The 27,795-nt window shown below is 41.3% G+C and overlaps 2 protein-coding genes across 5 annotated transcripts in view; one reads left to right on the top strand and one right to left on the bottom strand.

Moving 5' to 3' along the window:
• col9a2 (procollagen, type IX, alpha 2) overlaps nt 1-27,795 on the top strand; it is a 144,358-nt gene that overhangs the window by 83,482 nt on the left and 33,081 nt on the right. The window lies entirely within an intron of this gene.
• Nucleotides 27-21,256, bottom strand: angpt2b (angiopoietin 2b). Its single transcript, XM_028596730.1, has 9 exons — nt 20,232-21,256; nt 14,756-14,911; nt 13,322-13,443; nt 11,047-11,279; nt 10,393-10,517; nt 7,480-7,581; nt 4,435-4,601; nt 859-989; nt 27-619 (listed from the first exon to the last, which is right to left on the bottom strand). Exons 1-9 carry the CDS (start codon nt 20,547-20,549, stop codon nt 459-461), a joined length of 1,515 nt encoding a protein of 504 aa, XP_028452531.1. The 5' UTR covers nt 20,550-21,256; the 3' UTR covers nt 27-458.

Genomic DNA, 27,795 nt, shown 5'->3' with positions numbered 1-27,795 from the left:
TGTGAAATTGAAACATTATACTGTAGTAGAGTATATATTTTTTTTAATCAGTTGACTTTTTGTAAACTATGTACAAGGCTGTGAATTATTGGTCATATTTATTTACAGCAAACACAAACACAATATACGTCATCTGTAGCAAAGCTGATACCCCATTCCTCTCTCAGTTGAACAATCTGTATTAAAATACAGTCTGACCACCTTTTGTGAATAGCTATTGTTGGCTGAATTTCTCACTCAGTTATTCACTAAAACCAGTCATTTGATAAGTGATAGATGTCGGCACATCTTCTCAGGCAATTGCGAATGCCCCCCCTCCAAGATGTCCAGAAACTCAAACCACCATCTGTCGGATTCAAATTTCCTCCCAAAATAAACCATTTCCTAGGTATTGTTCATTATATTCATCAGAGGCGACATTCACTTTATAGTCTGACATCATGAAAGAGCCACTGACGTCAGAAGTTTGCCGGGCGCACCATCATGGTTGTCGTGGTTGCCATCAGATTTGGACCCTTCCAATAGTACCACTTAATGCCGTTGTAGCGAACCACACTGGATGAGCTGGGGTAATAGATGCCATTCAGGTTGGATGGGCCGCAAGCCTCGAACCACCAACCTGGAAAGGGAATGATCCAGAGAGTTCAAGGAAAAAAGGCAGAATTAATTAAATTAAAGCTCATGAAATGTAACACCCAAATCTACAGCTGTAAGTCAGCAGTGACTTTATATTGGGGCAGAGGGGAAATGAAATGCACTTTGGGACATTTATAAGGGGGTGGACAGAAATGTTTAACAAGATGTGTTATGAGGAGAAACCGATTGAGACAGGGGTAGAAGTTGAAGGAAGTTGCGTACCTCCAGATGCGAGCTGGGCACACTTGCAGGTGCAGCGGTCGTTGTCTCTGTCCTTGGTGCTGAACTGGGTGCCGGTGTGGGTGAGGCTGCTGATCCGTCCAGCAGTGCCACTGAAGCCCTCGGCATGAAGGCTGGATTTTGAGAAAAAATTGGTAAAAGAGCAAAATAATTTCAACAAAAAGCCACTATTCATTATTTAAATCTGTGTGGTGCAACTTTGCTTGTTGGCAGCACCGGCAGTGGCAGTGAGTGGTTACTGCCGGGAAACGGTTTGAACTCGTTTTTCTGAAAAGCATCTAATGTTATGTTGGTAAATGAACCGGGGCAATCATGTTTAACAAACGGGCTGATCTGTGTTTCCTTAATACCACAGGATACCAGAGTAATGAGAGAGGCAACTTATCTAACTTGGTGAGTCCAACTGTCTTTGTTTGGAGCTGCTGTGTAGGAGACAGTTTGTAGTACACTTTTAATTTGTCACTCCTTGTCTGACTTGTGAATGCCTCTGGGCATAGCTGACATTAGGATTTCATTTTGGCAAATAGATAGAAGTAGGGCAAGACCCAATGCTCTTCTCTACTACAGCTCTACATTGTCATGTAGAGTCTTTGTAGAGCTGTGCACTAATACATTTAAAAAAAAATAAAAAATTCATTCACAAAAAGAATGAAGATAAATGAAAAATAATCTACAGTTCCAATTACCTGTAGACCACTGTAGGAGATCATAGCCTGTTTAGTATGTGTACAATGATTTTTAATACAAGGTACCATCTCTCCTAGGTTTCCATTGTTGCCAAACATCAATCCAAAAACTAACCTGAAGAACTTCTCATTATTATCACTATTCCCATTATTTCATACAGCGTCCACAGCAATAGTGTGTGTGCGTGTGTCAGTACTGGTTTGAAGAGAGTTGACGAGGAGGTCAGCCCTGCTGTCTGGCCTCTCCTCTGCCCTGTCATTCTGTCTAGTTAGTACCGGACTCTCCCCTGAGTTATGTGACCCATCCTCTGTAGCCCGGGGCACGCTGTCTGTGAGAACTAAATGAAGAACCCTCCTCTTGAATTTGTAAGTTCACAGGGCAGGGTAACACATCATGAGGGATAAGATAAGATAAGATAAGATATACTTTATTGTCCCTGAAGGGAAATTTGTTTTGGTCCATTCCGCAGCTTTACAAAGACAACACAAAATACAGAAAATAAGCATCTCTCAACACATACTTTCATGCAACACAAAACATGGTTTCATATACATTAGACAGGTACCTATATAGTAAGCACATTAACTCCTCCTTTCAGTGGCAGTTTTTAATTGAACAACCCTGTCTGCCGCATTCTCTGCAATAAGTGTAGCACAGCCCTTGCACAATGAGATATTGCACAAATAACATATTGCCCAACCCCAATAGCCTATGTATTGCACAAGTTAGATCTAGCAAGCAAGGGGCAGCAGGAGGGGAGTTTGAAAGTGCTTGGGAAGGGAATAATGATGGAATAGCAGAGAGGCTGGAATAATACATGCGGGGATATTTTTGTGAGACAACTTAACTTTTCTCGGCAATGTGGTGAAAATTAAAAACTATCAAATTAGACAGGTTGGCAACCACAGGCTATAGGATATCCCATTGGAAAGAGTGGACTGATCCAGCTCTTCTTATTCTGCAGCACTTTTGCATTAGCCATGACTTCCAGATGCATTAGTTCAGCTTTCCCACCAATACCACAGGCCACATGTTAATCCTTTTCAAGGTGACTGTCTTTTCATATTGTTATTGTATCCTTTAATGACAAATAAACTGTAACTTTAAAAGGAATGCTGACCATTGGTTTTACTCTTAAGAATGGCTGTTCTTGGCTACCTCAAAGAGGAAAGTGGTCTGTCATGCTGATGATTAATGTATGAATAATGGTACTGAGTTTTAGGTGAAGACCTTCATGTTGCTCACACTGGAAGCAGCTGGGGAGGAGGATTGCTTTGGCTGACTAGTTGCATAGCACCACAGCTCCGGCTTGGGAGTTTTAATATAAACCCACAGACGAAACCAGCGTCTCGAGCATGCTAGTAAAGCTGGTACATATTGAACTAGTTACACAGAACATGATCTCAGAGGTAGCAAGCTACAGAGGTGATTATATTCATTCAGGTGCTCCACCTCACACAGTGTAGCCTACAGCGAAATTGTGAAACATTCAGTTTCATTGCGCTAATTATGTGGAACAAACTCAGGCAAATGCAATTTGCTGCAGCATTAGGGATCTTGGAAAACATACACCCACATGTGATTATGATTCTTCATCTCTCAGAGCATCAATCACCATAAACTTCCCCAAAACAAGGGCAAATTCCTGTGAATTTATATGAAATATAAGCTGAACTATTTTAGTTACTATTTTTATTTCTGTCTGTTTTGGAGGAAACATGGCTTCAGCACACCCACACATAATCTTGTTAGTGATTGCAGGCTTGCCGAGGAGCTTGGTATGAGTTGTCAGGTCCTGGCAGTGGCAGGTATTGCTGAGCCTTCCTGTTATACTCCCGTGGAGGTGGCTCCCCTTGGGGATTTTCAGGGGCAGCGGTAGCCGCGCTGATGGGAGAAGAAAAATGGAGGCAGAAGAAAGTGGCTGCGTGCCCTCCACTGAGCTCATCATTTTGAACGACATTCTTAAAAATAGTCCAGATGGTTCCTTAACTTCCGTGTTTGGGGATAAGAAAGCTTGGAGAATGAGAAAATAGGAAGCAGTTTAACCTGTTGATAACGGTTTCTATGAATAATGAAATTAAATGTTAACCGATCATTAACCGTTGACCGACAAGCAGGAAACGGAGTCTCAGTTCACCCGTCCGGGAGGCTCTGACACACTTTCCGCACTCCGTGTCTGCAGACAGCCTTAGGCTTGTACCGGTGTTGATGTTTTGTTGCATTGTCAGACACATGCAGCCACTTTCCTGAAACCACTTTTGGGACGGACACAAGTCCACAGCGGCCCGCGGCGTGTATGTCCGAGCTTGTCTCCGGCGCCTCCACCTGCAGGTTGTCAGCTGTGTGTCTGCCTGGTGTACTCTCGGACGGCCGGTTTAACTCGCCGGTCCTCATCGATATAGTTTCATGTGTCACGTAGCTCTCCACAGGCAGAAAAAAAGAGGAGCTTAAAACCCAACTTTCTGGTTCAAAGTTAGGACTAACTAGCTAGCAGTTAAGAAATAGATTGTTTAGCCTATTTACATTTTTATCATGCAAAAGACGATTTTTAAAACTTTATACAAAAAAAGAATTCAAAAGCGCAGTGTCCGTTGTCGAATCACAAAAAAATTTAATTATTGTTCACTTATTGTTATCGAGGTAAAATGTGCAATTAATTGTGATTTTAGGTCATATCGTGCAGCCCTACCTGAGTGTACAAGAAGTGTTTTAGTTTAGCATTTTGTCATATTGTGCTATCATGTAATAATGACTAAATGTGCTTTGATAATTGGATGGCTTAGTAAATAAAATAGTGAATTTGGACCTGAGCACTACATCATGAGAAGCCTGCCTTCAGTTATGAATTGAAATGCTATTTAATGCTGGTACCTGTAGTTGTTGTCCTCTCCGTCTGTGTAGAAGCGATCGTAATGTGAGAAAGCTTCGTTCCCCTCTCTGTCTTTTAGCTGGACGTGCAGGCTGTATTCCTGGGAGCTGGTCAGCTTGTGGATGATATCATTCCCTAGCCAGTGTTCCCCAGACGGCTCTCCAAAGCCCTGGATTAGACACAAAGACAGAGAAACAATGGAACAAGAAAATATTCTAACAAGGGGGGGTGGAGGGGATTTTAGCAGTGACCTGCCAAGTGTTTTTGGAGTTAATATGAAAATGAACCTCAATTTAAAAAAATCACATTCATCATGTTGATGGCCTAAGACAGTCCACTGAGTCTATGAAGTGAAATACTCCACTCCCAAAGCAGGGGGCAAGTCAATTGAGACTTTAATTTTACCCTAATATCCTACCAATGCTCCTCTGTGCTTCCAACACTTACAGTAAAATAAAAACTGGCTTTGTGGACCGATCCACTGTTTGTTTGAACTAGAGCGCTGCACATGAACATACGTTTTCTATCATTTTTTGGCAATTGAAAACAACACTGAATGCTCACCGATGCAGAATAAACTGTGGAACAACATAGGAAATATTTTTTGAGGAGTGAAACAAAGATAAATGCTTATGAACAGGGCTCTCTAAAGGGTTTATTGACTTTAAAAATGAGAAGATGAGAATTCTATGATATAGCTGGACCCAATTGTCCCCCAATCAAGAGAGGGATCAATCTGTTTGTAGGCTCCTTCAGAGGATATCTGATATCTTTAACTTTGTCAGAAACGGGTATATAAAAGAAGTGTCAAGGAAATAGCTCTGCACCAGGAGTCAATCTTAAATGATGTTAACAGGTTGAAGGCACAGTAATACGAACATGATTTCACCGCAGCGTTCAATGTAAACCGATACAGTGAGCCACATGGGCGTGATGGCTTTGACAGAAATGGTTTCGCTCTATGGGAATGGATGTTGCTACCCCAGGAAAAATCAGAATAACAACCAATGTTCTATTCAAAGAGACAGCTTAAGAAGAGGGAGTAATGTGGCTTCTGCTATTGAGGCTCACAGAGGGCTGTGTCAAAGTTGTTGTTCAGAATGTGTATTAGGGTTGGGTACCGCTCACATTTTTACCGGTATCGGTACCTGAAATTCGCTGCCGGTATCCAAAGAGACCCTTTTGCAGTACTTTCCCTCTGTAATAGCAAAAAATGTATTTCAGTCATGAAATAATTCCAAACCTATTTGTCCTATTTACTTAGAACATTTTACACACTAGACAAAATTAAAAAAAAACTCCCCACCTCCCTCTCCATTCCCAAACCCATCCCTACAACCTATTACATCAAATAAGTATTATAAATAATATAAATAATATTCTTTTTTTATTTTTTACACTGCACTGTAACTTTTATTCTTGTATTTTAGTTTTTATTTTCCGTCTCTTTCATGAATGTTCTAAATAGTTTTGTATTGCTCTTTAACGTTTTTATGTACAGCGTTTTGAATAGCCTTGTTGCTGAAATCTGCTATAGAAATAAAGTTGCTCTGTGTTGCCCTACAACCTCCAGCCTGTCAGTCTGTCACCAGGGCATAGAAAAACGCTGTTGTGCATGTCTCAGAGGAAGTGTTACGTTACCCGCACTGCGCCCGCTTTCGGCTTGCCGTTTAATTATATTGCAGCTAAGGATGTCTGCGTGGCGTTTTGAAAAGTGTAACCACACTTGCGACCGCTTTATCAGCATTGCCGTGACTCACTGCGACTTGAAGGCGGCGTAGTCTTTCTCCGTCTGCACCACGGCTTCGAGCGTGTGTGTCGGAGCTGAACAGCTCTCTCTATCAGAAGAGAGGAGAGAGAAGCTCGCTCTTACGCGCTCTTGGGTACCGAAATTCGGCAACGATTGATTTAGTAATAGGTTCTCGGTAGTACCGACATAATGGTACCCTAAAAAGTACCTCTGTACTTCAGTTGGTACCCTAAAAAGTACAGAGTCCGGTACCCAACCCTAATGTGTATATTATCTGACAGTCAATAAGCATGGAACCAATTAAGACCAATCATATTTTCAAGGCAGAACTGTGAATAACCAAACTCTACATCATGCCGATATTAAACATTCTTTGTTCAGTCTAACAGAAGGACATTTTCTCCTTTGTGTACCTCTGAGTCCTAAGTCACTTTGTCTAGCTGTCAAACTCTCTGTTTGTTATTGGTCTTAAGTGAGAGTAAATATATAGTGAGAGCCTTGGAGCATTTATCATTTGACCAGCAAGGCCTGGGTTGCAACATTTGATCAACACTGACCACGGTTTTTGAGAATATGGAGTGTGGGCCAAGGCAGTGAAGCATTTTAGTACATACGTTATCTGCCATCTACAGGGCCCCTGTGCTCCCACGCCCCAACTGTAACCAAATATTTATCATCCACTTGTAAAAATATTGTTCTTGAAAGAGGTTTTTAAAGCTTTTGTTTTTTTTTCTCTCTTTCTCACTCTTTCTGTTTGCAGTCGCTGTCCTCTCTGCATCCTATTTCCAAGCTGTGGCAATTGATTTGTTGGCGTGGGAGAAACAAATTGCTACTCCGCTCAATCCCAAGCTAGCCTCACTGTGCTGTGTGTAACGTAACCCTGTCGAAAAAGGCTTGCGAGCATATGTTTTTTTTCTCTATTGCACAAACGGAATATTGATTCTATTGAGAAAACTTTGTGATGAGGTTCAATCACGGCATGCGTGTCTGTGTCTGTGTATCTGTGTGTCCGTCTGTCTGTCTGTATATGAGTGTGTAAATGGGTGTGTGGGAGTATGACACGGAGAGGGAAAGAGAGCAGGTGCAATAACATGGGGGGTGGTAGAGAACACGAGCGCGGCCAAAGACAACAACCGCAGGTCACCTGGGATCACAGGCTAGCCGGTATCCCACGCCTCTCCATGGCGAATAACCCGTGGATGGTTATTGGAACCTCCTGTCCAGTTCCACAATACTGATCTACACTACCTATACTAATAATGATGGCCTTTAACCCTACCTCCTCTGCAGAACTCACCATTTTGTAGTCTCTCCACCCACGATGAAAGTTAACGGAGCCGTTTCTCCGATGCTGCAGCACCGTCCACCCACCACCTCTAGTCTTCATGTCACAGAACACCTGTGGAAATAAATGGCGATTAAGAAGCTTTTATTTCTTGCGTCTTGGTTATAAAAATGAATGCATTTTGAGTACTGAACAAAATGTGTTTGAGTCAAAAAAAAAGTGTTGCTTGAGAAAAAGGAAAGGCATCTGCGTTTTTGGTTACACACACTGTTTTTTTTTTTTTTTTTTCTTGCTTGCCTGCACATTTTGCCACGTGTAGGATATGTTTGGGAGAACAAATAGGAACAGATTGCGCTCATTTATTTAGTGACAGAATTTGAAATTTAGACTTCTTAAGGGACTTGTTTTACATATTCAAGGTGTTTGACTGGACATATTCCAGCTTCCCTTCAGTATCGTGATGAAAAAAAAAAGGGTGAATTTCTCCCGTGGGTGGTAAAATTAGATCCTTTTTAATTGGACTAGTGTATTCAGTGTGCATACCTCAAAGCTACAAGGTAGGACTTTGTCAGTTTTCTTTGGCACTATGTTTGAATCTCTATGAAATGTTGTCACCTGAAATTATAGATAGTGCCATACGATAGTGCTGTACTGGTTGCTTGGATATGGTCCACCATGTGAACTATACCCTGACCTGTCTCAAGAGTTGGACGGTACAGATGCTGGTTTTGCGGACAGCATCCCAAAGGGTCTCTCTATTTTGCGACAACTCAATTGGCTATTTTCTGCGTTAATGAAATTAGAGTTTCCAGCACTTTCCCAGAATAGGAAAGCTAAATGAAGGTCAAAAGGCACTCAGGTCTTTTACCTCTGAAAACAGAGTAGACTGGCAATATACTGTGATAACCCTCTAGTAGGGCTGGGCGATATATCGATATTATATCAATATCGTAATATGAGACTAGATATCGTCTTAGATTTTGGATATCGTAATATCGTGATATGACATAAGTGTCTTTTCCTGGTTTTAAAGGCTGCATTACAGTGAAGTGATGAACTTTTCTGAACTTACCAGACTGTTCTAGCTGTTCTATTATTAATGATTATTTATCTAATATCTAAGTGTGAAGATATTTTGCGAGAGCACCAACTGTCAACTCTAGAATATATCGCCGCAATATCGAGGTATTTGGTCAAGAATATCATATCTGATTTTCTCTATATCGCCCAGCCCTATATTAGAAAATATGGGACGTAGAAATAAGCGCTGAATATGTGTAGAAGAAAAATTTAACAATTTAAAACGTTGTAAAAAACTGAAACAAACCTTATGGAGCTTTGATTTCAAAAAAGGTACTCCTGTTGTTATACAGTATTTATGTTTACATTTTATTGTTATTTGAACAGCTGAGCATTGAACCAGGTGAAGAAACCTGTTTATTATTTATTCATTTGATTTTGCAACTGTTCACTGAAATAGCGGGTTTCTGTGAAACTACATGTGACATGTCATATTTGGCTTTGACTTTGACTGAACATTTGCTCTCACTTTGCGGAAAAAATATCGGGATATATATCGTATATCGATATTCAGCCAAAATATACCGGGATATGACTTTTGGTCCATATCGCCCAGCCCTACCCTCTAGCACATTAAGCCAATGTTCTGGCCTTAAAGGCCTCACACTGAATGCAAACATAGGATCTTGAAATTGATTAATGTAAGTGATTTCCCAAATGTGGTCGTTATTCTGATTTAGACCAGGTCCATAATAAATACTCCAAATCCACCTGTAAGCCAGCAAGGAGTCAGTAAGGGCCAAGCCATTAGAATAAAATGCAACGATTCAAAGTATTAAACCGTTTTTATGATTTAAAAAAAAGATTTTGCTTCAGGGGACACAATATGTGCTTAATGTTATGAGCCCTGTGCATATGTAGCTCTCCAAAGTATGCACAACAGAGTTATGAAAAAAAAATAAAAAATAAAGCTGCTCCAAACAAAATATTTGGTCTGTAAACACCATTATTATTCACAGCCTTGGTGATTAAAAATTACATAGATGGTTAATAATAAGTCTCTTTTAGCCAAATCTGTATTCCATACGTGTAAGGTTTTTGTCTCTGGTCCAACCGCTCTTTGCTTTAAAAAATAGGGCAATTTGTATCTGCCCCACTTTTACGCAGCCACCCAGTTTGCCACATTGGAATTAGATGGCATAGATTGAAAGCAGCAATGATTTGGGAAGTACACACTCGCATCAGTGGAAACGTCCATTGGCCCCAGTTGGCAGGAAACACATGGCACCAGTGCCTAACACCTGGCTGCCTTGCCCACAGGAAATAAAGAGGAAGAACGGGGGAAAACAGAGGCGGTAGGAGATGGTGCCAACCAGCAAACTAGACTGAAAGTAATGAATAAGAAAAAAACTGTCTATCTTTCTTTTTCTGTGGTAAGCTCTGAGAGTAAAGATCCCAGCCACAGCTAGCTGTGATTTAAAGAAAGGATAGCCTGCTGGTGGATGTCATGGTTGAGTTAGCAAGAGTCAGCTGTACTTCAGGTCAGCGGAGGTACCTACTAAGCTTTTCTGACTTTGCATTCAGCAGTGCACACTCACCGTGAACCCTGCAGGGCATAATGCTCCTGTTGCTTATTACTTTAGCTCTCCGTAACCCAGCATGGCATTTCCATCAAACTCTATGCAAAAAGCCCCTGAAAATTACCATGACATCACACTTGTTTGTCCAGTGTTTATGCGATCCAAAAGGTAATGATGAGCTATCTGAATGTCATTATGTAGTTTTTGTGAGCTTTACAGTACGCAGGCTGGGCCAAAAGAAATGATCCCAGTGCTAAATACTGAATGTCACAGTCCATGGGTGATATTTACAAGAAAAGGCCGATGACCTTTAAAGTCGTACTACCTTGACAGTCTGCGTGGAATTAGGGAGGCGTATGCTATATATTCCACTTGCTGTCACTCCAGATCGCAGGATGTCCGCACAGTCCCTGAAACTAAGCGGCTCCTCCTTGGGCATATTGGAGATATCTGGAAAAAAAACATGCAGGCGTTTTATTTACAGATGGCAACCTTATGTGCCTTGCACACAAATCCCAACCACATTTGGGAGTTCTCTTGTAATGTTAAGCTCTGGCTTAGGCCTGCAACGTCTGTGGTGCAGACATGTGCGTAGTGTGCCTGGGATTTGAATTACAAGCTGTTCTAGGTGATATTTATACTTTTTTTGCCTGAATCACAAATCCCATGCTCATTAATTGAAACATTGTAGATCCCTTTTTTTCCCCAAAATTAAATTCTGTTTTTTATTGATGCTATTAATCAGTCTTTTTTGCACTAAGGAAGTAATAAATCATAGGAATGTAATATTTAATTGTGTGCCAAATACTGCCGAGTGAGTGCTCTGTCCTCTGTTTCATATTAAGTATTAGGCTATTTGGTAATCTCTGTTCTACCTATAGAACATGTTTCTTATGTAAATCTATATCTTTTGTTTAAAATAACTGATGTTGGTAGTACAGTTTGCTCATTCAAAGACCGTAAAGCCCTCAGCCTTTACCATTGCAGTGGTTGACCAAGGCCAGCAGCTGCTGAACGGTGTCTGTGAGCGCGGCCTGCTGTCTATGTAGTGAGGTGCTGTTAAGCGTGGAGCTGCCCAGTTCACCCTGGAACTGACTGACCAGTCGACTCTGCCTCTCCAGAAGCTCTTGAAGCTGCTGCTTTTCGCTCTGCAATCCCTGCAGCTCCCTCCCATACCGAGCCTCCAGCGCTAATAGCCTCTGTTCCAGAAAACTACAAAAGACAAAAAAGCAAAACATCATTGTGACTTATTTTCCTAAAAAAAAAAAAAAAAAAAAAAAAAAAAAAATCAGAAGAATATAAAATGATAACAAGTTTTAAGATGCATCTTGAATGGTATGGGTGGAGTAAGATAAATGAAAGTGGGTGCGGGTGGAGAATCCATCCATTTAGCATTAACCTCTCAGCAGAGCTTGCACATTCACATGATGATGACTAATAGACATCAGTCTCATTGGGCTAACATCATATCAACACCTGTACTGCAGCAGCATTCACAGATGGGCCTGCATGCTAAGTATGTCGATCATAGCCAAGAGGCAGGTGTGTGTGTGTGTGAGAGAGAGAGAGTGTGTGTGAGAGAGAGAGTGTGTGAGACCCACCTCCAAATGAAGATCATAAATCCCTGCAGTCTGATCTTTATGGCTTTGACTAACGACTGTGCAGCAGTTATTTATTGAAACAATCCAGCCAACCAGATTGAACAAGCTACTTTTCAGCCCTGTGCACACGCAGCCGCTGCACCAAACGTGTATCCTCAATCTCCCGCTTTAGGCAGCGGCTCAGTATGTGCCCTGGAAGAAAGGCTGGATCAATCCAAATCATTTCTAACATCACTACCATTTCATATTTGCTCTGTGGGGGAACACTCAAAAAAAGTGGAAAAGCAAGCTAACAAGTTGTTTTCCATTATGTATATTTTACTTTGAGGAACAGTCAAAGTGAAAAGTGCGGCAGTAAATCAGCACAGCAATGTTTAATCAGTTAGAGGGTTTGACAGGATAAACATGGCATTTTGGATCACATTGCATCCTGGGCAATTAAATTGTTATGCTTATGATATTGTGCTATTTATTATTATTGTAATGTATATTGCTATTAGACTGCTCTCACCCTCTCTCCGCAAAATGCTGCACTTCCTGCCAATAGTATTTTACATCTAATGCCTATGAAAACAAACAGGTCTCTCTGCTCTTTTACGTTGGCAGCAGTTCAAAAACTGGCTCCATGCCCTCAAAGATTAGCAGCAGTAGCCCCCTACAATCAACACAGTTTATTCCAGTGCTGCCTGGCTACTATGACCTTTCTAATGTTATGCGTCCCGTCATGGTGTTTACCCTTATGAAGATGTATTCATTTATTTACATGTCTAAAGGGCAGAGCAGGGGCCAAGGCTTGATGTGTAACAGGTGTTGGAGCTGGGGCACTGTGTTCTCCTGGTCACACTTTGTACAGATGGATGGAATGATAAACAATCGGATACAAAGAGAAAAAACACCTGCTCCCTTTCACACCGCCCAGCACCCTGTCCTTAACCTCTGCTGGCCCTAGTTTGACCATGTGTTCCTAGAGAGAAGAATGAGAAACCCCTCCTAACACGCACTGCCCATTCACTGGCTAACACACACATACACACACACACGCATATTTACACAATGCACATATATTGTCCTTAAGTGCCCTGTTTTTCAGAGTCATTCAACAACTTTTCCAGTTGTAGGAAAAGCACTTTTTCATACATCTGCATGTACATACAGTATATTATACAATATAGTAAACATTACTTTTGAAGGCCTTTCAAGTATGCCACCCGATTGTCAAATAGCTTTTTCCTGAGAAAACATTCTTTGGTGCTCAGGAAGAGATGTGTGTTATGTTTCCTACAGCTCACTTGGAATCACAAAAGAAAAAGCCGCTGAGTGAATAAAGAAAATAGTGCCACCTATAATCAAAGCCTTATTAACAGAAAATCCAAGAAAAAACATGACATTGTTGTAAGCCCAGTTCTTGAATAATGTTCTTGGTAATAATGAGAAGTGAGAAGCAATAGTACCCGCAGAGAAATGACTACATTACATGACCTTGAGATGAAATGAGATAAATATTAATGATTTACCACTTAAAGTAACAGAGGATCTGAAAATGAAGTGCCTATATATACACAGTAAAAACCTAACGGCAAACTCACCCTGGAAGTCCTGCAGTGCCTAAAAATGCCCTTGCCTGATAATCTTTTGAAGGGTGAGTGCGCTCACCTGTTTTTATCACTGAGGCGTGAGATCTCCTGAGTCTGCAGAAGAATATGTTTCTCCAGCCGGTTAGTGAAGAGCGTGTACTCGAGCAGCTGGATCTCCAGGCGACTCGTCTGGTTTAACACCTATAGATTGATGAAAACAGAAAAATAAATATCACAGTATGTGCAGTGATGAAGAATAGATGGGAGTAGGCTTGCAAAGATTTGGAAAATCAAGTTAAGCTTAGAAAATTTGGGATATTCAAATATTTTGCAAAATTTCAATATAAAAATTATGCATTTGGGGGTGAAATGCACAAAAAACTATTAGTTCTTATGGCATGTTGCTAAAAGTAAGAGCATTTAATAGAATTTTTCGTTTTTGCTAGCTTGCTGTTACCATGTGGGAAATAGCTTGACTGAGCATACTAACTGAGGACTAATCTATTTTAATAAATTCGTTATTATTCATTTTTATAAATTAGTTGTTCACTTTAAACCCTGTTTGCACACAGCCAACATTGTCAAATCAAATGTTCAAAGTACCTTTCTCCATTAGTTGACTTGCTAGCAAGCTAACTTACCACATGGCACATTTTACAATGTATGTATTTGACAAACTAATGGATTTATTTGGCAAATTAATGGATTATGTCTGTTTATGATATGGTAAAAGGTTTGTTTCTATCTGCATAGAATATACAGCCTCAGCAAATAACCCCTGTATTTCCACGTAATTCCCGTTAATTCCCATACATTCTTGTTTATTCCCATCGAATGTTTCCACCTTGAATATTTACAGAATTTTGCAACCCTTGATGGGGAGTGCTGAGGGGTACTAATGAAAAGATTGATGGGAGGGGTAGGGCTGCCCACCAGCTGAATTCTTAAAAAGCACCCTTGGGCATAAACAATGTCGCACATCACAAGGCTCATAATGCTCATTATTTGATCTTAAAATGAAACCTTGAGCAAGAATTATCTCACATGCACCTGTGACATGTTTTGAAGTTGCAGATGAAACAAAAACTTGAACAAAGTAGCTCAGATATTTGTACAGGTTGCTTTTTCATATTGACTTTGATAAGAGGAAAAGAAAGCACGAGAACCAAAACAGCCCAATCTGTAATAACAGCTTTGTGGCATGATTGAAGACACATCTGTGTCGTGCTACTGAGCTTTATGTTTTAATTGGCTTGTTGTCATACTCAGAGCTCAACTCATTGTGTCAATCAAAGCCTGTAGAACCAAATACCAGCTGTTTTAAAGCGGTTGCCGCCACCTTTGGGCATGGCTTCTCAGCGGGTTACATCTGATTTACATTTAATTAGCTATTCGCCAAGTGTTTCGCAAGTGACATCAGTTGTTTTTGCATGGTTGTGACCACAGTTGTTAATTTGGATTGGCTGCAAACAAGTTGTCTCAGGCTCACTCAAATGCTTCCTGATGGGCTCACCTGGGTCTCAACGTCTGTCAGTTTGCGAGTCTGCTCCGCTGATTGGCTGAGGAGGTTGGTTCCCATTTCCAGCATGGCAGCTGTCTGGGTGTGTACCGCAGTTCTTTTCATTTCCTCCATCCCAGAACGCACATTCTCGTGGATGAAGTGCTCCAGCTGTACAGAGAACAAGCTGACTTTTAGAAAATTATCCAAAATGTCAGATTCCCTAGTTTCAATCTGGTGATAATCATATTTTAGGAGGTAATATATTTACTGACAGCTTGATGCACTGTGAAAGTTGCGACCTTGGGTGATCTGCCTTTTTCACCTCCGTCTTTTCAGATACTGTGATGGAGTCATGGAATAAAGTATCTCTAGGGTACTTTCAGTGTCTCGCCACTAGGGTTGGGTACCAAAACGCGGTGCCAGTAGGGCACCGGTTCCGACGTAAACGGTAGTAACGAGACCGAATAAGAACAAAAATTTTGGTTCCTTATTTCGGTGTCTGACTTTTTTTTTTTTTTCAGAAGCATTGCTGCACAGGACGCTACGTTACCGTTAGCTAGTGGCTGGGTTAAACACAATGGTTAAAATGCTGACAGCTTACGTTAAGCGGTGTAAAGTGTGACTGTATTTCCCTGTAGAGGATTCCAACACCAAGACAACAGTCTGATTGGAGCTGCCGTTGTCGGAAAAACAACACACAGACGGTGCGCTCACTGGAAACTCGCCAGCCTTGTGGTGCATTTTAAGTTATTGCAAAATACCCTTTTCCCATCTGGTGCTTGTTTTTGTCGTTTACCAGCAATTTACTGGTGAAATAAGTCATTTTATAAGTTATTGTTATTACATTATTGAACATTTAATTTTTAGCATATGGCCTTAGCAATAAACAAGCCGTTCTTTAATGAATGCCAATTGTTTTTTTTTTGTGCTCCTTTTTACATTTTATATTATATACATTATAAATATATTATATATATTTTGGTTCAGGCACTGTTTAGACACCGGCACCGTTTTAAAAGTAGCGATTTAGCACCGGTATCGGAAAATGATATTCGTGTGCAGGACTTCACGGATAGTTGCCTACTCTGTAATCAATCACAAGGTCAGAGACAGAAGCATCATATGTTGCAGAGTGAGTAAAAATAGCATGGCATCCATCTTGCTACAATAAATAGATTTTCTTATTAATGTGTTCGGTTTGAGCGAAACGGCATCTGCAAGACAAATTTGTCTTTCCCTGCCGTGATTGATGGAATTTTGTTTGACGTTTAACAGGCAATGGCCTGTGCCTTGCAATAAAGCAAAGTAGAATATTGAACCGTAGAACATTAATATTTATGACTTTTGTGGCGAGAAAAGATCAGAGTTTACTCGTTAAACCACATGACTGGAAAATGAAGTCTCCAAGGGAATAAACATTCAAAAGTATCTAGCTAATGATTGTCTATTCACAAAAATCGAAGAGAATTGAAATGAGACTACGATTGTTTTTCTTTCAGTACGAATGGCCATCTCGGAGAGGAATGGGATTATGATAATACATTCCCACAGGAGAGGGTTTTCCTATCTTTTATGCAGTATAAAAATACTGATTCAAGTGGGCAAATAGAGATGAATCTGCAATTATATTGTTTGCCTGCTAGTAATATTTCTGTCATTGTCTCTCACTTCCTCTTGATCCATCTCACTCTCTTTCTTTCAAACTCTCCCACTTCCTCCCTCTTGCTCTGTAAATCCATCTCTCACAGTTTCCTTCTTAGGCACAACTGAGACAGCAGAAATAATCCCCTCATAACGAAGGTTATGAAGAGATTACCAAGCGAATCAAAGCCAACTCCAAAGGAAGAACCAAAGATCCCTACATCATAATCAGCTTTATGTATTGAAGTTGCTATCAGCCGCCTGTCCAAAGTGTTCCTATTACAGCCTTCTGTGATAGAGCTCAATCCAGAGGTCTTGATCCACTCCATCTCCCACTGCCAATTGCATTAATTGCAGCTCTGTCACACTCTGCACTATGCAGCCAGATAAATCACATTTGGGAGGCATAATTCCATCCTATTGTGCCTAAGAGGGAGTAGTGATCAGTGTGGAGAAAATCATGGGAGTTGTTTCACTTCATATCTTAATTGCTGAGGCAATAGACACATTTGTTCTCCGTTACAATTACAGAGGAGAGGGGAAACATGCAGGGTGTTGTGGAAAATAATAATCAGGATGGCAATGATTGTGAAGAATAGGAATGAATATTTTTCCATGACAATGCAGACTTGATTGATGTCATTGTAACAACATGTAAACCCACTTTGCACCACAGTTAATGCATTATTGGCCTCAAGAGTCACAAAAATTATAAGAAAACATTGTCCCACTTCTCATGGTGTCCAATCATGCAGATAGCTTTGGTTTTAGTTGGATAACAGCCTCCACCCCAATACAATGTACAAGAATGACATTTTGGTTTTGGTGCCCACAGCATTTTATAATGACGTGTACAAAAATTAAAAGCGTCATCTCTTTCCAGAAACAACCTCCCCGTTACTATGGGTAATGCACAGATCTCACAGTGGATAGTTTTCATTGGAACTACTTTCTGTTGAAGAATTTGTCCCCATGAAAATGGTTGATGGCGTGTTCTGGATTGGGACAATGCTTTTTACAGATATTCATAGTTCCCAGATAATGTATACTATTGTTTTAGTGATCCCCAGTCTTTTCTAGATTTGCTAATGTTATATGCTAACACGGGAAACTAAGATTAACATGGTAAAAGTTATACGTGCTAAACATCAGCATGTTCGCATTGTCATTGGAAACATGTTAGCATGTGGACATTAGCATTTAGTCTTACAGAGCCGCTAGCATGGCATGTAGACTCTCGTTTAAATGTACTTTTTCCAATGCTGTAAGTGCCACAAATAAAGTTCCATTCACCCCTGTCGTATTAGATGCAAATCTCACAAAACCTTGGCCAGATGAAACCAAAACTATCTCATGCCTAAATAGCACGATAGGTAAGTAAGAAAATAATTTAAAATTTAAGTGTAATTTGGATGAACTGACACTTCAAGATGTTCTTAAGTCGAAGGCCATAATAAGAGAATGTTGAAAATGGAGAAAAGGGGTGTGTGTTTAGGGAAATAAAAGACAATGGAGACCACTGGATAGTGTGAGTAATGTGGGTGACTTACTTAATGAAATATTACAGGGCTGAGAAATCGGGTCACCTAAGGGTAGCCTAGCCACCTTGATCTCAATGCAATATTTCTGCATTAGCATAATCCGCACAGGCTCTTAAAAGCACTAACAAAAGCACGCTCACGTCCCCTTTGCCAATCCCTCAGGGCAGAGTCAGAGTCAGAATGACTAGATGGAGGGGCTACACTGGGGGTTAGATCAGAAGAAAACAAACACTAGTTTCTTCTTGGAATCACCAAAGAAGGAATTTGGAACATTAATAGAGTCCTGTTGCACTCGTCCACTTGAAGATTTGTCTGTGGAACATGCTGGATTAGTGTGTGTTGCTCCTGAGTTTGTGGGTGTGTGGGTGGGTGGGTGTTTTCTTTCAAGGGGTTTCAGTTGAAGGCTCACAGTAAGGGTCATATTATCCCCGGGGAGCTTTGAGGGAAATCGTACAAAGTTTAACAGACACACAGTTGCCTCAAGCTCTTCCACATGCAAATCACCAATTTCTCCCCAAAAGTATTCAGATAGGCTTAATGAGCTCCACAAGGTGCTGAAAAGGCTTTGCCATCTGGAGGTCAAAGGTCAGTATTACCTTATGCATATCTAAAAGAGGATCTCTGGGCTCGTACTGTGGTTATGAGGAAATCCCACCTACAGTGCGATCATTTAAGGCATCACTATGGCCTGGTGGGGGTAACGTGTTGAAAGGTTGGATCTTTGTGTTCATTCCAGACGTTATATGGAGGACTTTTGGCAACAGAGCAAGATATGTCTCAGCAGAGCTTTTTCTGAAGACGGGGGGGGGGGGGGGGGGATTTAAATGGCATCTCCTTAATAGCCGCTCATATCACAGCTCTGGTGGAGAGGTAGTGAAAGAGCGAGACTACATGCTGCACATAATGTGCCCAAGATGAGTGCTATATGTCATGCTTTCCAGACTGTATGCATTAATAACATAGTGTACGCATGAGGGAAAGTGTGTGCACTGTCTCACTATCTCTTCCTCACACTGTCTCTCAAACACACATGCAGTGGGGCCTCATGGGATGCTTCCCCTGGAAGCTAGGTCTCCAGTTCATAGACTGAGCATCAGACAAAGTGTGCACATGGGAATTGTGTGTGTGGGTGTGTGCGTGTGTGTTTTCATACGTGTTCACGGGTGCGTGTCGAGAGAGCATCAGCAAGATAGACAAAGAGCTTGAGATCTGGTGGTGGACAAGTCAAGGTGTGAGATGGGACACATTCATTATTCCAGAGGTGCAGAATGGTGCAGATAGAAGTGAAGGAGATGGATAGAGAGGAGCGGAGTGTCAAAAGAAAATGGAGGACAGAAAAACAATCTTATGGTGAATGAGAGTGGGGAGTGACAGAAGCACTGGAAGAGCTTTGGCATTCATAATACCCATTTTCAAATCCTGAAATATAATCAACATGTTTGCTCTCAGCCAGCCAATCTAAACACTCGACCCAAACCCTTATAATCGGCCCGTGTGTGTGCCATAAATATTCTGTGACCGATGCAGACAAGAATAGAGAGACGGGTGGAGAGGGGTGGCGTGTCAGTAAGTCCATCCTAGACAATGGCCCATCACTGATTCAGTACCCTGATGACCTTAGCAATGAAAACACTATTGTGAAGCCACTTTTAATCGCATCATTTCATTTTAGTCAGTCATAATCCAAGTAAATGGAACTGCATAGGCCAACGGCCATGCTGAAATGTGTCTCCAGCAGATAAACACATTTTTTCCACTGAGGAACATGCTATACTATATTTTATGTCAGCTGAGTTTGGTACACAAAGTTTTCAGCCGGCTTTGGCTTATAAACGGGATAAAACAGGAGTTAAGAGTGAAGTTTCTGAGTGTGTGTTGCCTTTGCGGGGGACAAAACTAATTTAGAAGGTTTAACTGTGTATGACATATTTGGCACTGTCTGATATTAGCAAACTTATTTCATATTGTCTTTCTCCTCTCGCATGCAACTGGGAGTTCTGGCACCCCAGTGGTCTTAAATACACACTCATGCACCAGGCGTTGGAGCCAGATATGCATACAGCAAGCATCAATGAAATCCATGCTAATCTCTGAACTTATCAATAGTGAAGGCTTGTCAACAGATGTTATCAGATGTTGTACAGACCTCCCCCACCCACCCCATTGCTTTGTTTGACGGCCGGTAGGCAAAATTGTGATGTGAAAAGGAGGAAAGAAGATAGTGTAACAGCAAAGAGCTAGAGCAATAATGGCTAGATGACAGAGGAGAAAGTGGTTGTTTTTCGTCAACAGTTCAGAGACCTTACCTTTTGCAGCCATTGGGTGTTATTCTCCATGGCACTCTCTAGATTTTCCAGCTTCCTCTCCTGCCAGAAAGACCTCTCCTTCTGGGCCTTACTCGTCTTGGGTTGGCCTGTATCAGGCTCTGCCTCAGGCGGGGAGTCCCTCTGGAGGGTGTTGGTGACCTGGAAGTCCTGTAAGGGGTGGCAGTGCTCCACCTCGGGGAGGATGAAGGTGTAGCTGCAGGGGCCGTGCTGCACGTGGTGCTGTTGGCGTTCTGAGCCGATCACGGTGGCCAGCCGGGAGGCCAGATAGGCAAGGGTCAGGACCAGCAGGCGGCCCATGTCAGAGGAGATGGAAAGGGGAGGGTTGGAGGGGAAGAAGGAGGTTGCTTCTCCTGGCAGAGCAGAGATGGGAGTCAGGTGAGTTGCACCTTTGGTCCTCTATATCTGCTATGTCTTTTCTGTGACTTGTTAAAGTGTCCCTCAAGACTTTGACTCTTTCTTCCTCCTGTCTTCTCAGTCCAACTCCCGCTGCTCCTGTCTCTGTTTTATCACTTTCTCTTCTGCTCTTTTGGCTGGTCCTAGTCTTTGCTGTTGCATCCAGAAGTCTTGTGTTTCCCAGTTTCTGCTCCCGCTGGTCCTCGTGAAGGCGGAAAGAAAACACACACAGGAAAAAGGGATTGCCTCCTATTGTAACTCTCAACACTTTAGTCCAGGAAACCAACAGCTGACTTCCCTCTCACCATTTATCTCTCTTTTGAAAAGTTGACTTCCTCAATCCTCACTGCCTTCTCTTCAAGCTGCTTGAGTCCACGCGTTGGTCTGGAGGAGAGGGGAGAGGAGGGGGTGGAGTGGAGAGTGGCCCGCTTCAGGATGTTGGCTGAAGTGGTAAAGCTCTTAAAGTAAAGAGAGAGAGTGGCGTACCTCTCCACTCACACACATGCACCTCCTTAGCACATAATCACTCAACCACCCTTCCCCTTTTTCACTTTCTCCCTCCCTCTGATGGTACTTCTGTTCGTAGGTTAGAAGAGGAAGCTACAAAAATACACAGCTCACCACAAGAGCAAGACCTAGAAACTGTCTCTGACAACTTTTTGCTCCCTCCCACTCCCTTTTTTTTTTAACTCTGTATCTCCTATACCTGCTTCATTGGCGTGACCATAATTACTCTAAGTACAATGTTATAAAATGTTTTCTTTTTTTAAATTAGAAGTAAAATAATAAAAGTGAAAAAGACCACAAATGGTTTATAATAAGATATTTTAAACTTTAAGGTTCACTTACTAGCTTTTTCCAGAGCTTTCAACTGTATCGTTCAGAAGAAGCTGTGAGATATGGTCGAAAGCTCTGGAAAAAGCTTGTAAGTGAATCTTCACTATATGCTACACAATAAACTATATAAACTATACTACAGTATACAACTACATAGTATACTACAATGAAAAAAAACAATTGTTACAAGTAAGTCATTACAAATATAATGATTAAATTAGATAGTTTAGCAAGGAGTTTAAAATTGCACTATAATAGCAACGGTGAGAACCATTGAAGGAAAGAAATGACAAAAATAAAAATTGTGGGGCAGATTTTGAAGGAGAGGTTGTTTTGCTGGTTTTCCCACAGGCTGTAACATGCCCTGACATATTTTCTGCTTTCATGGCAATGTCAGTTTTTCCCCAAAGTAGATATTGAATTTTGTTTCAGTCTGAGTGTGTCGAATTGTTGGTATTGGAGTTTTATTCTGGTAAAAAACTTTGTTTACACCGTCTGCAGTGTAGCAGCACCCTCTGTTGCTCTGTCTTTACCTCTTGTTGTTTGCTGAACTAACGCTCTCTGTTTTCTCTAGTCTGCCAGGTTTGTCTGTGTCCCCCTCTCAGTCTGTATTTAATGTAGTTATTTTAGTTAAAGTCAAACTGACATTTGAATTCCCATCATTTTTTGTGGAAGGAAATAGTGATACTGCAGCTATTGTGTACTGTATATCTTCTATTTTTTAAGAGAGAAATTGGACATGTTTGTCTTCTAAGCTTCAAGACTGGGTTTCCCACGGCATAGTTCAGACTGACATCCGAGGGTTGCGGTTCACTGCTAAATGGAGCATGCCAAACATTTCCCCCTTTTTTTCATTAAGCCTATATACAGTAGTTATATATAGTTGGCTTTAAACTGTTAATCCATCTCTTTAAAACATTCAGCATTTGCAAGGAACCAGCTAGCAAAGTGGGCTAACTAACATCCAACCAGAAAGTTGACTAGCCCAGTTTGCTAATGTTAGCACTAATTCTCACTTGACGTTCATTTTTGTTTGTTATTTGCAACACCTGGTTGCTGTTGTAGATGTCCAGATAGATGGTTCAGCCTGTTACAGGAGATGAGCCTCAAGTCCAGCTGGATTAGCTATACAATGGTAAGTGGTGTTCAGTGCATTTGAAGTGTTTATAGAATCACAATAGTCTTTTTTTTTTTTTGACACCAATCAAAAGTAGACATTGGACTAATACAACTTGGTATCCACTGTTTTATCTGTTTCTCTCCGTTCTCTGTCAGCCGATCCTGCCTCGTTATCACTTTCCATTTCCTTCATCTAGAACCAACCCATCTAAACCATTATGGTGTCATTTATATCACATTATTTTCTCATGCTTCATAAATGCCCTCCTGGCCTCGTCTCCTGCTGTGCTATAAAAGATTCAATCCACACTACAACACAGATGTGTCTACTTAATCAAAGTCTGAATGGACGTAGTCACAGCAGGCCACCAAACTCACTTTCAATACATCCTACTTCTTTTCAATACTATCCTGTGACAGTGATCAAGAACCACGGACTCAAACAAGCAAAATAAAAACCCTCCAAAGGTAACAAAAGAGGAAGTCGCCCTGTCACACATCCAACGTGAAAGCTGTTTTTCTTCATGTGATCAATACTCCCAAAGAGGAACACGCCACTATTAGACATTCAAATTCAACATGTTCTCTCTTTCTCAGCTTCTTCTTGTTGCTTTTTCCATGTTAATATTGCATTAGGAGACAAGTGTAAAGTATGAAAGTCTAATCTTGCGTATACTTTTCATGCACTGTAGAGTCTTAGCCCTTATCTCTGATAGGCATTCCACACTGCCACTGTTGTGTGGACACTTAATGACCCAGCAGCTTTAGAGCCCAGTGTGTGGCCTTATCACTCAGCATTACAGTGACTTGGATCTATAGCGATATGCATCAATTCAAATCACTGCATGCACTGTATTCACAGCACTCGCCTTGCAAACACAGCACGATTGATTGATTTTCACTAATAATAAATGAACTTCATTGCATAGATGATGGTGCTGATTTCACAAGCAGAGCCATCAGTGTGTGACGTCCTTCTGTGGAAAAGAAGAAAAACAAAGAATGTTTTACTTCAGCCTCAAGTGTTCTTGTTTTATTCTATGCAGTGTCTCTCTGTAGACATTTGTCAGTCAGATATCAAATTGACTTGTATGTGGGTTAAATGAACTGCCTTCCAACCGCTATCGTATCTATTCTTGCCATGGGTAATAACCAGATGTCACTCTATGTCCAGTGCAGTCCCACAGTTGCGAAATTCTGTAAACTTTAATATGAGCACACAGGATAATTGAAAAAAAGGTTTTCCCACTGAGATGATTCATGCACAAAGACTTGCTGCTATATATATGCGTAAAACATATTTACATGTGAGACTTGTCTGAGGTGAAATGAAAGATGGATAAAGCAAGTGTATTGGGTAACAGGACGCAACAGAGTATTGATCTCGTGCAAACTCACTGACTGTAATACCTAGAGGGAGACCACTGAATGTTGTTCCCCTTGTGGCCTTTTTCTGCAGAATAAAAATAGCACATTCACATTTTATTGCACTTAGTTTTTCATATAAAGACAGCCCGAAAGGGAAGATGGGATTAGATATTTTTGGCAGAGGCTGGGACCGAGCAGACATAAACCAAGTGGCAGTCTAAGCAAGTCATGCTGGAGAGCGATGTATCGATATGGGTATTTATGGAGATGGCTTGTACAATCAAACTGCCTCAGGTCTTTTGTGTGTCCAGAAATACATTATGTATCATCGGACTGTTTCCAGAGTTGGGAGTAAATATTTATTTTTAACCGCATCTGCTTTCAGTTACGCAGCTGGATATAAGCAAAAGTGAAAAGTATTCTTTGCTGGGTGCAGAGAGCAGCTTGACTGGTGTCCAATATTCTTTTTTAAAACAAATGTCTGCTCATGAACCAGGCCTACGTCCCATTCTAAAACACTCCGTACAGTATCTTACATAATATATATCCGTGCATGTACTGTAAGCTTTGGGATACAAACACTTAAACAGGCTCTCTTCTCTTTCTCACATATTTCATATGTACAGTCCATGCATATCTTTAGCCATACTAAACCCCTTTGGTCCAGACTGAAATATCTCAACTTCTACTGTACGACATGGATTGAAACCAAATTTTGTACAGACATTCATGAGTCCCAGATGATGAATCCTACTGACGTTGGTGATCCTTTGTCCTCCTCTTGCGGCATCATGAAGTTTTGTTGCCAATGTCTTTACAACTATTGTATGGCTTACCATAACATCCGTGTCCCCCCTCAGGATGAATTCTTATTAATTAATAATTTTGGTGATCCCTTAACTTCTCATTGGGTCAACCTTTCTATTTGTCTTATTGTTTGGTTTGTGACCAAATACCTGCAAAGCTAATGACATTCCCATGAGCCTCAGTTGTAGTTTGTGTTTAGTGGTAGTCTATGTCAATAACGTTTCATTTACGGGATCATTCCATCGCTGCTGGAGGTTCGACCGGATGTCCCTCATTTTCAGCCGGATGTCCTTCACCTTCCTCTTTCTTTGTGTTGACATTCTAAACTCCGGTGGATTTCTGAGGACTATGGTTAACTGCTCCCCAGAACTCTGTAGGGTAAATCCAGACAGCTAGCTAGACTATCTGTCCAATCTGAGTTTTCTGTTGCACGACTAAAACAATGTTTGAACGGACAAACGTTCCACCAAAACAAGTTACTTCCCGAGGCTATTTTGCAGCGGAGCCGTTGCGCCGCCAAAGACGATTGTGATTGGTTTAAAGAAATGCCATTAAACCCAGAGCATGTTTTTCTCCCATCCCGGAATGCTGTGTGGACTAGCCAGACCCTCCTCAGCAGCGCTGTGGAGGAAGGTTTGGCAATGAGAGACTAGTTAATTGGTAACTAACATGCTAACACTCTAAATTAAGATGGTGAACATAGATAACATTGTACTGGATAAACATCAGCATGTCGGTATTATTTTGTGAACGTGTTATCATGCTAATGTTAGCATTGAGCTCAAAGCACTGCAGTGCTGACGTACAGCCTGACAAAGCCATTAGCATGGCTGTAGACTCTTTTGCCGTGTTTGTGCGTAGCCTATACGTGGTCAGGGTTTTCAAGTCTTAAAAACAGAGTCTTGGAAAAATAGATAGTGAAGGAAGTGAATAAAAAAACACTAAACAAATGTGACTGTTACATACCTAATGATCATCAAAATATAACACGGAAATATCCTTCCCGTGATTGTGTTATATCTTCATGTCAGTCATCTGCACTATATTTTTAGGTTTATCCCAGAAATTGGAAGGAAACATCTCGTATAAGGTGAAGTGCTTTGTTTATTAAAATGTAAATTTCAAAGATAAACACCTTTCATGCCATATAAAACAAAGTATGATGTAAAAAGAAATTGCCCAGGGCTCATAATTCATAGTGCGCCGCAGTTTAATGCTCTCCCAAGGGAACAGTGGTTGTTTAGTTTAGTGTCTCCTGTCAGGCCGAGGTATTTCCCGCTGCTCCCTGAAGGCCCTGAATCAATCCGCCTGCTGGATTTGAAGGTGACATTCAGCCTCCCCCCCCCCTCTGGTCCGGGTATAGCGACTGGGTTTCTTCCTTGTCTGCACTGCTTGTCGCCCAACCCTGTCCCTTGAGAAAAGAGCTATGAAAGTGACAGAAACGAAACACATGAGAGCAATCGTTTTCTGTTAAATAGGATCAAGAAAAGGGGAGAAAACCACAAGTTATATACAGTATTTTATTTTGTTTTTAGAAGCCAATCTCACTGCAAGTGTTCACTCTGCTGAACCCATCGGTAGCCTCTCGCAGTGGGACCCATCACTCCACACAGCAATCTAAACCTTCCTCCTGGGCAGGGTGGACACACCAGAGAGAGACCGAGAGAGAGAAAACAGAACTGCCCCAGATTTCCCTTTTAAAAGTTTCCCTTTCAAGGCCCGCCCGTAACACTTAACATCCTCATCCACTCTCATCTGCTCAGGCTGTCACTCACAAATGACCATCTGTTTAAGATCTGTTTGTCCGGACTGGAAATTGAGAGAAATGTGCCCAGCATATATTGGCCTGTCACTGTCTGCAGTGAGTTAATAATAATCATAACAGTGATGATGATGTTAGCATAGCTTTACTGCCTCCCCTCATGCTGTTTCTGAGAGAACAAGGCATCCAGGCAACTGAGAGCCCAGGGGAGCTGTTCTAAAGAGAAAACAAAGTTTAGCTCCGCTACTTTGAACTGGAAATAAGATGAACTTAAATGAACCGCATCTGACAACCAAAGAGTGAGAGAATTCCTGCTATAGTCCACGTTCATTAAAGACATGCAGTGAAGCTAAAGCAAACTCTTTGTGGGTCAAATCACTCGGGCAAAGGTGCTTTGAGGATGACATAATCACAAACTGACAGGTCCAGATAAAACAAAGCTGCACATTGAGAGCTGGAGACTGAATTGTAACTCTAATGCTGTGGAGAGTGATTCACCCGTGGACCCTTTTGATTGTGTACACAATGATACACATTCATTTCCATGGAGACTTAAACAAATAGAGCGGTTGGGGTTTCTCTTTCCCAATACAGGATAGTTGTACCTCTCCTGACCCACCTATCAAAAAAAGAGGAAATTCCTGCCCTGGCAAGAGAAATCTATTACTGACCATAAAACCTAACCTTACTGCAATTTAAAAAAATGAAATGTAGTTGTGTGTAATTGATTGAGGCTGATGCAGACAGAAAAAAATAATGGCGTTGACAAATGAGCGCTTGGGAAATAATGGTTTCTCAGTCATGCTCGAGCATTTAGCCGAATGTTAAAAGTAGACCGGTAAAGAGTTGTGAGAATGTAGCAATCGGTGTATCCTTAGGCCTGCCAACCACTCTACAGCCCTCATAAAAACAGAAACATTAAGCAAAGCAGGTCCAGATCCACGTCTGTCTACCATCGACCTTTCTCATCCATTTCCCATGTGATCCACTTCTCTTGAATGAAAAACATCTTGATATCACTCTCTCCTGCAGCTCTCCCTTTTATAAATTTAACCATTTAAATTGCTATTCCTATCCGTCTGTGACACATTCAGTCTGCTATGTGAGAGCTGCCAATTACACAGCCCAGATAGCATTATTCATAGCAAGCTGTCTCTTGTAAAACACCACAAGAACCGGTTTGAAGCCTGGGCCTAATTAATTAGAGAAATGGGCAGATGAACACTGTAACGTGGTGTGTTTTTACCACAGTTGCTT

Source organism: Perca flavescens, chromosome 14 (assembly GCF_004354835.1).
Source record: "Perca flavescens isolate YP-PL-M2 chromosome 14, PFLA_1.0, whole genome shotgun sequence".
Classification (NCBI taxonomy): Eukaryota; Metazoa; Chordata; class Actinopteri; order Perciformes; family Percidae; genus Perca; species Perca flavescens.
The sequence above is the reverse complement of the archived record's forward strand: the minus strand, read 5'-3'. Positions and strand labels throughout refer to the sequence as shown.

Coding starts and splice junctions, on each gene's coding strand:
- angpt2b (XM_028596730.1), bottom strand. CDS start 20,549: ATGGGCCGCCTGCTGGTCCTGACCCTTGCCTATCTGGCCTCCCGGCTG. Junction 7,582..10,392: donor ATTCCACGCAGACTGTCAAG/GTAGTACGACTT, acceptor TTATTTCCACAG/GTGTTCTGTGACATGAAGAC. Junction 4,602..7,479: donor GGTGGAGAGACTACAAAATG/GTGAGTTCTGCA, acceptor TGTCTAATCCAG/GGCTTTGGAGAGCCGTCTGG.